Here is a 12356-nt window from a genome sequence, read left to right as displayed (position 1 = left end):
AGCCTCCCTCTCCGCAACTGCTCTGGCCTGAGAGCCAGCTGCCTTCTCTTCTGGTGTTGCAGCAGCCCCTGGTAGGCAAAAGGTGTAACTACAGCATGATCCCTCTTGCAGCTTCCCTTTGCCTTCCTTTCAGAATCAATTATTCAGCAGGGGGAGGAGGAAATCTGTGGGGAACATTAATTCTGCGCTTGTGTAGTGGCGCAGAATTCCCCCAGTAGTACGTTACTGTAGACATACTGCAACCTTAACTCTGTCCCAGCAGGAATGCCAGTTTCCCAGCACTTCAACACCAGCACCACCACAAATAGCTCTGCCTTCATCACCTCTATCCTTTCTGGGGAATCACACTCCTTAATATATGGCGTGGGAAGGGAAAGTGGGTCCTGGAAAGCTGTTACCCTTACTGGGGCAGAGTTATGGTGGTGTATTGTCTGTGGTGAAGTTTGTTTCTAGGTGGAGGAACCGAGAGTATAAACGATTGAATGACTTGACTTCATTTCCTTGCTCTTATGCTTTTGTTGGTATGATGTGTAATGAAATTTGAACTGACAGTTTATGTATTTTCTAGTCTTAAGATTGAGAGAATCTCTAGCCAAAACAGTGTCTACTTTCACGAAGCCCAGGATTTTTGTGCAAGTGCCCAGCAAAAAAGTCAAAATCCTCAAAGCTACCTAGTTGGCTCAGGAGCTCCACTAAAATAAAAGAGACACTTTCACAAAGAATCCCTTCATCATGAAAGTAGCTGCTGCTTTGAAGATTTTCCTCTGTAACACAGCACAAATGCTCATGGACTAGAAAAACAATTTCCTTCCACTCTATAAGGCCCCTGTTTTAGGCAGAGGGCACAGCTGGAAGCATGTGACAAAAGCCAATATTCTACTGCAATCCTAATGTTCAAAAGTGCAGCTGATTTTTTTCTGAAAACGAAAGTTGTGTGTTCTACTTAGGTGGTTTTTTGTTGTTGTGTTTTTTTGGTTGACTCCAAGGCTAGTAGTTTCGGAAAGGCTCTCCTCCACAGCAACGCCTCCGTTCACAAAGAACAGGACTAACTCCTGAGCTAGCTGATTACTCTGAAAATCCTTGTATTTGTTAGAGTAGCTATTGTTTTGTCTCGGATCCTTTTCTCTTTTGAAACCATTCATTTGGCTCAAGAGCTCCACACTTGATTTGGCCGACCAGTTTAATGAAATCCAGAATCATCAGCATGGTAGCTGTTGTTTTTAGGGTGACCAGACGTCCCGATATTTAGGCGTTTGTCCCACGTCCTGACGGACGTTTGGTGGGGACGCAATTTGTCCCGATATTTCGCACTCCTGGTGTGTTTTTTTTTTTTTTTCCACCCCTCTGCCGGTGGGACTCCGTTGTTGTTTTTTTTTGCTCCGCCGCTGGGACTCCGCCGCCCCCCATGTGTCCCGATATTTTCTTCTTCCCATCTGGTCACCCTAGTTGTTTTCAGGAAGATCATTATTTCCATGAAACGGAGTTTATTCAGGAATGGAGTTGCTGAACTTGAAGTATGGTTTCATGAAGAACATAACTTCTCAATGCAGTAGTTAATCCTTTGTTGAAAGTCTTCTAATGCTCACAAGTGCCCCTGAACTAGTAATATGCAGTTTGTGTGCACTGCTTTAGCCTTCAACTTTGGATGCAGGAAAAGTTACTGAGAGCATAAAATAAAGTAGTGTTACACTCTTTAATTGTTATAAAGATTTCTGCATACAGCATCAAAGAGAAGTAGCTATTGTAAATCAAGTTTTCTGTTAGCACTTAAGGATTCAGTTATAAGGTTTTTTTTGGTAAATAGTATAACCCCAGAAAGACTCCCAAACTCCGTATGTACAATATTTTAAGCTAGAAGGACCCAAAAAATCCTGAGACTCAAAACAGACTTCTTAAGATCAATTTTTAATTGGTTAGAACTCAAGCATATTGATTTTCTCTAAGGTTTATCAAAATTCAAGCTTAGTTTAGTTTTTGGTGTGAAAGTATCTGCCCCACATTTTCATCAGAGCTTGAACTCCTATTTTCAGTGCAAGTTAGAACACGACCTTCCATATGGTATTGGAATGGCCTGGCATAATTCATTAATAGATAATCAATAGAGTTGTTAATATGCAAATATAACCCTAAAAGCTTTAGGACATTTTGAAAAATATAAAACTTATAAAACCACTTACTCAAACAGAACAAGTATTGCATTTATCATTGGAGACTACAAATATACCATGTCTGATTTTTACATTAAAGACAAAATAACTTTTCTTCAGTTTTTATTTTAATTTATTAGCTTAACTCATTGGAGGGTTTCACTTAAACTCCCTCTGCTTCTCCCCTCCCACAACAAAAATAAATCGTGTCAGATATCTGCCTGAAGACATCTGAGTCATGAGTGAATTGAAAGAGGATATTGGAATGTAAATACCTTCTAAAAGTTCATTAGACTTCACCTTGATTTTAGGTTCTTGTCCTAATATACAATACGTGATTAATATTGACGATTACTTGTTCTGGTAATTCAGTCTGTGTGTCCTTCGAATCTATTTAAATCCTGTTTTTTTTTTTTTTCTTACCAGGAGATACAGACTAGATTATATCATCTTTTAATTCCTTTATGAACTCTTAAATCTTGATGGTGGTACTCCTTGATTTTCTAGCAACATCGTCAAGAGGCTGACTAGACCTTGATCAGTTTTTCTCTTTTGGGGAAAAAAAAAAAAAAAAAAAACTTTGGGGTTTTTCCTCTGCTATCCTTGCTTTAAAACTTCAAAATGAAGGAGAAGAGTGGAAGCAGTGTCAAAATCCGGCATGCTGGCAGTGTACCTGTACTGCAGGCAGCAGTTGCTGAGTGCATCTCTGCTAATCTGCTCTGGAAGCAGAGCCATTTTAAAAACAAATTATTAGAGGAAATATTTTTATTAAAATGGTAAAAATAATAAAATTCTTCTGAAGCATGTGCATGTCTGATATTACTGAAGCCTTTTTTTTCTGCGAGTTGCAGGAAGAAGAATCTTCTTTGCCCAACTTACTTATTGTGTGTGGTGATCATGGGATGTCCGAAACAGGCAGTCATGGAGGTTCCTCAGAGGAAGAAGTTCAGACACCTCTGCTATTTATCAGCTCTGCTTTTGAAAAGAGAAATGGTAAGTGTCACAGATCCTAGCGAGTCCTCCTTTCTGGCTACCCACTAGGACTGCTGTGAGTAAGGTCACCATATGTCCGGGTTTTCCCAGATATGACCTACCTCTTCTTTTGGTCCTCTGATCTCTGGCCAAGTGGATTTTTGAAATGTGAACAAGTGTCCATAATTTCTTCTTGCTCATTCTTTTTCCAACATTGATTCTGGTAGAACTGCAATTCCTGATGTGCCCTAATAGCGTGCGTGTTTACTGGTTTACCACCCTTACTTCCGCACTGCTGCTGGTGGCGGCACTGCCTTCAGAGCTGGGCAACTGGAGAACAGCAGCTGTTGGCTGGGTGCTCAGTTTCCCCAGCTCCAGTTCATCCTCTGAGTCCCTTTATAGACTCCTGCTGGGGTCGCCTGCTTCTTTTGTTGTGCCTTTATGTAATTTTCCACAGCTCTCAAACCCCCTTCCCTTTCGACAAGGGGAAGAAGTGTCTTCCATCTAGAACAAACCCATTGTCCCAAGATGCTTTACTCTGAATAGACAATTGTTGAGTGCAGATCACTTACCATTATCTCTGGCCTGGTGAAGACATGACGCAATCATGCTAATTTATGTAGGCTTTCCTTGACACGGTAACTTCATGATACAATTTCATAAAATATCCACACTTCAGAAGTGGTACAGACAGAACCCCCACTTTGTCACAGTAAGGATTGAAGAATTTCAGTCTCTTATTGTATTAAAAAAACCTATTCAGAACTGTACGATTGTAGGTGATTTTTAAACAGTCTTTTAGAATATGCTTTCATCTCTAGTTTAGTTCATAATGGCTCTAAACTTTCAGGTTCAAAGCTTTGTTATACATTGGTGTAGAGCGTTAAGTTACATAAGACACTTTCTCTTTACAGACAGTTTAACAAGGTTTTGCGTTAGTAGAGAAATAAACTGTAACACATTGGCCATGTGTGTTTACTATCCTTGGTGTGCATTGATGTCCTGCTAAAACATGACCTCTGTGTTTTAGCCTCTTAAGAAACAATCTGTTTTCCATGTGGCCATCACTTTAGGACTGGCTAACTTCCTAAAGGATTCAGGAGTCTATTAAAGGGGTCTTTTCTGAAGAGGTAGGCTGATTATTGGCCACTAGGAGACAAGATTGGAACTGAATTCCTGCTTGAAGTGAGTTCTGCCTAACCTTGCCTTTCCCTGAGAAGAACTTTTTCCTGCCCTTCTCTTGTGCCCCAGATCAGTGGTGGGGGAGTAAATGTCCATTCCCGGTCTGAGTGGGAAGATTAAAGACTGGAGTGGTGGTGTTAGGGAGAGAAGTGGAGCTCTTGCTGTAGAGGGGCAAGAGGTTGAAATACTGACAATGTGGATGCTTGGCTCCAATCCCCGAATGCAGAATGCTGAGCATGAGTGTAGTCATTCTATTGGTCACATTTCTAATTGTACAGCACTAAAGGTTTTTCTGATTGACACCCCATTCCATTGTGAAAAGTGCATTGATCCATAGGAAGAGGAAAAGGGAGGGAATGTCACAGTGGCTTGTTTGTGTTTATAAAGATATTTATTCTACGGTTTGCATAACTTTTAATTACCTTCAAACACTTTGTCCAAATAATCAATTAAGATAAGTTACAGTGAGATAAATTTGCTCTTCCATATCATTCTGTCCCTTGCTCCCTGGCCTCCCGCCACCCATTTGCTATGACAACTGACTTTCTTGCTTTTAAATCTTGCCATCAGATACTTGGCTTAGTTCTCTTGCTGGAGGTTACTTCAGCACAGCTGATGCACTTCCATCTGCAGAGCTGGAGTCCAGCTGATGCACTCAACACGGTGTCAACAAGGGCAGTTGGGTTGCTTTCAGATATTGAACTAACCAAATCAAGAGCTGATTGTTGCTCCCAGTTACATTTGATCAATGTCAGCGGCATGGCACTTTGAAGAGTCTTGTGAAATTATGGCATTTTGTCCCTTGATATTTGTGTTACTAATAGTGAGCTTTGCAACTCGTATGTAGCTTTCCCTTGCTATCCGTTCCCTCTCGAGTTGGAATTTTAGTCACTCTTTTTAAATGGTCTTACTCTTGCAAACGAGCAAATAATTCAGGCTATGTTTAATTTGGTAGATCTGGTTTATGCAAATGGGGTAATCCTACTGGCAGTTATCTTTGAATTAGTGTGCTGGTCAAGTATTACTTGTGTAACCTATTAGGGAGATGCAAATCCCAATTGTTACTAAATAAGTTTGGTATAATCTACATAGCAACCAGTTGTTACCAATCAAGTATACCAGTGGGTAACTTTTTGTCTTTAATGACATTCTGAAAGTTGCTGAGACTAGTGTGCAAGGATTACATGAAAGAAGATTTAAGGATTGTAGGTGGCATTTTGAATGAGCATGGGAATAAATAGGAACCGTCTGTGACATTCTGCTTAGGACTCCCAGCACTGTAAGCCACTGTTATCCCTCTGTCTCAGCAAATGAGAGCTTTGTTGCTGCTAAACTATGCATCAGGCCCCTACCCAGCAGCCTGTCTGCCTTGCCAGCAAACTCCTCAAGGCTTTGCCAGTTTAAATCTTGCCTTACAGGTAACAATTGGGGGTGGGGGGTGGGGATAGCTCAGTGGTTTGAGCATTGGCCTGCTAAACCCAGGGTTGTGAGTTCAATCCTTGAGGGGGCCACTTGGGGATCTGGGGCAAAATCAGTACTTGGTCCTGCTAGTGAAGGCAGGGGGCTGGACTCGATGACCTTTCAAGGTCCCTTCCAGTTCTAGGAGATGGGATATCTCCATTATTATTATTATTATTATTATTATAACATGAGTTCCCCAGAGATGTCTCCCTGCAGTTTCCGTTCTCTCTCGTTGGACACCCACAGAAATTGTTTCCTGCCTCCAGACACATCAGTCTGTTAGATTTTGCCGACGTAAGTGGAAGTGTAGACATGGCCTCTGTTCCTCATTAATAAACTTTTTTTTTTAGTTTTACTACAAACCATCTCAGCGCTGTTATATTGAAGTACGTGAGAGTCTTCAGCAAACCTATGTTGCTCGGGTGTGAGAAAAGCACCCCCCCCAGCAACATACGCTTTGCTAGCATAAGTGCTCGTATGCACAGCATTATGTTGGTTGGAGACGCTTTCCTGCCTACTTAGCTACCACCTCTCATTTAGGTGGTTTTATTATGTCGACGGGAGAGCTCTCTCCTGTAGGCATAGTGCAGCTACACGAGCGGCTTTACAGTGGCACAACTCTTATCAGTACAGCTGTGCTGCTGTAAACTTGCTAGTGTAGACATGACCAGAGATTTAAGTGATTCTAAGCAAGAATAAGAGACAGTTATGGTTACAAACAAAACATGTTTTCAGTCACTAAAACTTAATTTTAGCCAGTTACAATCTTTACACAAGCAGGTTTCTCACTTAAATCAAGTTACCAGCAGCTCCTGCCTTTCAGGCCAAGAGAATCCCCTGTTCATATGCTCAGAGGGTTCGGTTCCCTATGTCTTCTAAGTCGTAGCTAACTCCAATGGCTTTTTGCTCCCTTGTATTTTCCAAAGTCCATTGTCTTTGTCTTTAGAGTCAGGGTGATCTGTTGGGAAGCAGGATTCAGACTCTGGGGTCCCCAAGTGTGCGAACTAAACTGATTTCACATCCTCCTCATAATTTGCTCCTCTTCTAGGTTTGATTACTTTGTTTACCTTCTGTGTAATTGTCCTTTCATTGTTCTCTGCCTGTAAACCCTCTGGTCAAAGTCCCTCTGTCTAGGGCAGGCTGGGTTTATGGATTGCTTTCCAAACACGTTTTAAGAACCTGTTTCCAGTGCATGCCTATGACTCTTTGTATGCAACCCACAATGATTTCCAGGACCAGCGTTTCACTGGTTTACATATGATACCTTACATGGCACCCTTTAGATTAGGAGTGGGAAAACTTTTTGGCCTGAGGGCCACATCGGGGTTCTGAAATTGTATGGAGTGCCGGGTAGGGAAGGCTGTGCCTCCCCGAACAGCCTGGCCCCCGCCCCCTATCTGCCCCCTCCCATTTCCCCTCCCCGACTGCCCCCCTCAGAACCTCCAACCCATCTAACCCCCCCGTTCCTTGTCCCCTGACCGCCCCTCTGGGACCCCACCCCCTATCCAACCCCTCCTGCTCCCATTTCCCCTGACTGCCGTGACCCCTATCTACACCCCTGCCGCCCCCAGGACTCCCATGCCTATCCAATCCTTGCTGTCCCCCCCACTCCCTGAACCTCCACCCCATCCAACCGCTCCCCATCCCCTGACTGCCCCCCGGGACCTTCTGCCCCTTATCCAATCCCCCTGCTCCCTGCCCCCCTTACCATGCCGCTCAGAGCCTGGCCGTAGTAGGGTGACCAGACGTCCCGATATTTAGCCGTTTGTCCCACGTCCCGGCGGGATTCTTCCCACTCTCCCCCTCCCCGCCATGTGTCCCGATATTTTCTTCATCCCATCTGGTCACCCTGGGCCGGAGCCAGCCTCATCGCCATGCTGCTCGGCGGGAGCTCGCAGCCCCAGCACCCAGAGCGCTGGCAGCACAGCGGGCTGAGGCTGTGAGGGAGAGGAGCCGGGAGGAGCCGGGGGCTAGCCTCCCCGGCTGGGAGCTAGCCTCCCCGGCTGGGAGCTCAAGGGCCGCGAAAGACAGTCCTGTGAGCCGTAGTTTGCCCTCCTCTGCTTTAGATACATATTATGGCAACAGTGTGTTGGGGACAGTGTGTGTGTGTCAGGCCTGATATAAGTTGCAGTATGGTGGACCCTCTGCCAGTTGGCGTTAAGGGGCTCTTAGGGTCACGCCATCAAAGCAAGACTAAAAATGAGATGAGAACTTCTAATGCTCTTACAAGGAGCTATCAGAGTAATAGATACTGTAGTGATCTTTTTTCAGGAAGTGTATTTATTTATAGCAAGACCCATCTTGGCTATTCTTGTATACACAAGCACTTCAGGTATCTTTTAAAATGCTGTCGTGTAGCTTGCAAGGCGCACACAAGAAAACACTGATAGTTTTCCAAAAAGTCAGAGCCTGACACAGCAAGCGTTTAAGCTCATATGTACGCACACAGTAGCACTTACGTGAGTGAAGTTATTCATGTGTTGAAAGGTCTGTGGGATTGGCCTTGAGGCCCTAATCCTGCAAGCTGCAGCATGTGATGGTCCCCTGTGCAAAGCCTCATTGAAATCATTAGGCCTGCTTATGTGGAATAGCAGAATTGCAGCCTTAGTTCCTCCTGTTTAAATCTCTTGTGCTTTTTGCCTAGCATGTTGGAGCCCAGATATTAAGTCAGTCTTTGGGTGTCATCTCAATACAGATAAGTTTCAAGAAAACGATGAATATACATTATTTCAAATTATTAGTCACAGAATTTTTTAAATCCGAGAATAGTTCCCACGTACACGTCAGTGAATGTCACCTCCAACTTCGTTAGAGTTTTATATAGTACAGGGATTGTCATGCACTTTCATAATGTGGACCACAACTTAGTTCAAAGATGGTTTCATGGACCACCCTGTCCTATTCATAATTACATGCATGCTTGCTAAAACTACAATAATTACTAATGTGGAAGAGTAACGTTACGTAAGAATTTAATAACACTTTTGCTGTCCTCTGTTGCGGTGCAGCAGCTGGAAAGGAAGAGGAGCTAGACTGTGACCAACGCTTTTTTTTTTTAAGCAGACCCTGATTTGGGAACACATCTGATCTAGTACATGAGCACATTCGGAGACTACCCAAGCTTGCAGCTCCACCTTCCAAATCAGAATAATTTTGTAATATAAGTATTCTCCTTCTTCTTCTAGGCCCTTTAAAACAGCCAGAACTTGTGCAACAGACGGACTTAGCTGCTACGTTGGCAATAGGTCTTGGCCTGCCAATTTCAAGAAACAGTGTTGGGAATATTATACTCTCCATTATAGAAGGGAAAACAATGAGAGAACAACTAAGGTTCTTGCATTTAAATGGGTTCCAGCTTAGTAGACTACTTCAGGAGAACATGCCTACATATGAAAAAGGTAAGTCAATTAAAGTTATTTTTCTGGTATCCAGCAGTGTCCTGTTTCTCTGTCAGCAGGAGACACTTAAACTTCAATTTGGGGTTTTTAGAAACAAGAACACAACTCACCAGTACAAACTGATAGGTCAGTCGAGGTGAGTTCTGAGAATAGTACCTGCTAAATTAAGCATATTAGTCTTTGTTATTGCATGCTGTTTTAAATTAAGGTTCATAGATATGGGGTCAAGCTGCTAACCAAAGGGCAAGAGACATGATCAAATAAAGTAGGCATCTCACGTAAATTCAGATGTGACTGAAGTTCTATATGTAAATCCACGAATGAGGCACTCTGTGCGGGGGCTACTGACTTCCATGTAGTTAAAGAAATAATACCAAACTTTATGACTTTAGTGTTATGAGAGCACATGTTTCTCAATGGAGAAACATTAAATAAGTTAGTAGCTCAGAATATATAGAGGCCTCATTCATCACTGTCAAAGCCAGCATAGAAATCTGTTGCTTGCTACCAGCACCTAGGGTTATTTAAGAAGAGACTGTTCTCCTAGCAGAAGGGAGAAAACTAAAGCTGTCAAAGAAATTTGATTTCCACTCCTCCCACCAACAAAATCCCCAGCATATCAAAGGCAAAAGGAGCATTTGTGTAAGAGACATTATAATTTTTGTACAAGATGTCTCCTTTTGGTCTACCCTCTGCACTCAGTCTTAAGAAATGGCAGATGGTCACAAGTTATGTGTATATATACTCGTTCATGGACAAAAAGGTAGTCAGTGCCCAGTACGGAGAAACAGACCCCATGCATAACTTGCTAGCTATTGGAAAGGATTCAAACACAGCAGTTCAAAATCCAGAACTTTTTGAATCTACTGCAGAGAATTGCTGACTTGGGTCAAAACAGGCATGACTCTGGCCATAATTATACCATCATGGTAAAGATTTGCAAAGAACAAAAACCTCTTAGTATCAATGATCATCTGTAACCAGTTATCCCCAGTGAATAGCTGGTGCTATGCAATCTCCTGAATGGGATTTCTCCATGTGCTTGCAGAAATTCCTCCAGAGGCAATGCAAAATTAAGTGTCATTCGTGGATCACATCCAAACGGGTCTTTGTGGGCAGGCAAGTACAAATGTGCTGAAAGCTAGTCCAGTTTTCACTCTCAGCCAATCAAGCACACTCACTATGGAAACATCCTGAAGAGAGGAGAGCATACCTAGAGGGTGAATTCCCCAAATCGAAGTACTTATCCCTTCAGCTTACCTGGACAGCTCTATTAGTTGCATGTTTTGGAAAAAGAAAACGTAGACATGGCCATGTGGGGTCAGACCAGTGGTTCATAGTCCAGTATTGTGTCTGACAGTGGCCAGTAAAGGTGCAAGAGACCCTGTAGTGAGCAGTTATGACATAACATTCCCTTTGGGCAAGTTTCCTCCTACCTCCTGTTAGAGGTTGGCTTCTGAGCTGAAGCACAAGTATCTCTTCCTCCCAAACCTGGGAGTAACCAGGGGTCAAAGCTTCTCTGTGGCAATGGATATTATGCCCCAGGCAGAGAAAGATGTAATGTGTTTCAGGACCATTCGTACAGGATATAGAAAAGAATTAGTCTTTCTCCTACTTCTCCACTGGTCCAGAAGGCATTTCTGTGAACTTCATAGACCGCCCGTGACCCCTCCAGGAAAGACTAGACTTTTTATAGCAGGGATCCCATTTCATTAGGACCTGGACCACCTATCATTAACAGCCTGTATATTTGTACAGTGCTGTTTGTTGTACAGCAATGGGTCCTACAACTAAGCACCATAACAAAGTGGGTAGCTGCCCTTGCTGCTATTAGAGCTTGAGAAACCTTTATGCTCAAGGTAAATTCTTCTTTCCATAATTCCTGGAAAACAGTTATCCCATTTTGTTTCAATCCTTAGCACACCTTTAGAAGCGGGTGGCATAAATGGGCACTCCAAGAGCAATAAAAAAATCTCAAGCATATGAAGTGGACACACCAATTGTTCCTTGTTCATCTCATTCCAACCAAAATGCCAGGCCTTAAGGCCTCAAAGTTGCACCAGGCAAGATGTAAAATCTTGCGCCAGTTTACATGCTAAGTATCTGGGATACCATTCATGGAGGTTTTCAAGATACCTGACAGTGTAGGAGACAAATCTGAAGCTCATCAGAGGAAGTCTTGCAATTTAGGCTTCCATTCCTCTATACAAGCCTCCTTTGGTAGAAAAAGGTGTGACTGTATTGGATCTCACATACTTTTTTAAAATTACAAGGATTTGCTTTTTAGGGGCAACTTCTGTTTCTGCTGATAATTCTACCATAATAACGAAGTCTGCTTTATCCTTTATCCCTATGTCTGTGAATCACTGCTCACTACTTCCCACTTGTGATGATGAATGAGAAGAGAAGCTGTGCAGCAGAATGAGAAATTTCTTGCCTGCTAATTTTCTTTCTCTTAGCAGATTCTCTTCTCATTCAGCCCACTATGGTAGTCTGGTAAATGGCTGGAATACAAAATAATTTTTTTCTCTAAAGAGAGACTTGAAGGCAATTTATATATTTAGGTTAGTTAATGTAATTTCAAGTTGTTTGAATGCTAATAGGTTGCTGGAGGGCTTCTACAGGTTTTAAAAAATTCTTCTAGTGGCCTGAGTTGAACAGCAGGGCTTAGATCATAAGAACGGCCCTACTGGGTCAGGTCCATCTAGCCCAGTATCCTGTCTTCCGACAGTGGTCAGTGCAGGGTGCCCCAGAGGGAATGAACAGAACAGGTCAGCATCAAGTGATCCATCCCCTGTCTCTCATTCCCAGCTTCTGGCCACTGGAGCCTTGAGTACCAGTTGGATCACCTCTGAATTCTACAGAGGAGATGCATTACTTATTTGTGATGGAGAAGCTGCTAACCAAAAATTAGTAGGGATAAGAAACTTTTTATTCAAGGAGGAGATTGGTTGTGAGTTGAAGTTTGCAAACACTGTGTTTTGGCCAGTTAAAAACTATGATGCCTTGAGTAATTTCAGATGATACAGTCCCTGGAAAAATCATGGAGCAGGTCCTCAAGGAATCAATTATGAAACATTTAGAGGAGAGGAAAGTGATCAGGAACAGTCAGCATGGATTCACGAAGGGGAAGTCGTGCCTGACTAACCTAATTGCCTTCCATGATGAGATAACTGGCTCTGTGGATGAGGGAAAA

At 42.9% G+C, this 12356-nt stretch overlaps 1 protein-coding gene across 2 annotated transcripts in view; it reads left to right on the top strand.

The window, feature by feature from the left end:
* PIGG (phosphatidylinositol glycan anchor biosynthesis class G) overlaps window positions 1-12356 on the top strand; it is a 121221-nt gene that overhangs the window by 20157 nt on the left and 88708 nt on the right. For both annotated transcript variants that reach the window (XM_054031688.1, XM_054031690.1), the window contains exons 5-6: window positions 2999-3140; window positions 8948-9160. In XM_054031688.1, coding sequence (XP_053887663.1) covers window positions 2999-3140; window positions 8948-9160 — 355 coding nt within the window. The remainder of the gene's footprint in view (window positions 1-2998; window positions 3141-8947; window positions 9161-12356) is intronic.

This window comes from Malaclemys terrapin, chromosome 6 (genome assembly GCF_027887155.1).
Source record: "Malaclemys terrapin pileata isolate rMalTer1 chromosome 6, rMalTer1.hap1, whole genome shotgun sequence".
Lineage (NCBI taxonomy): Eukaryota > Metazoa > Chordata > Testudines > Emydidae > Malaclemys > Malaclemys terrapin.
The sequence above is the reverse complement of the archived record's forward strand: the minus strand, read 5'-3'. Positions and strand labels throughout refer to the sequence as shown.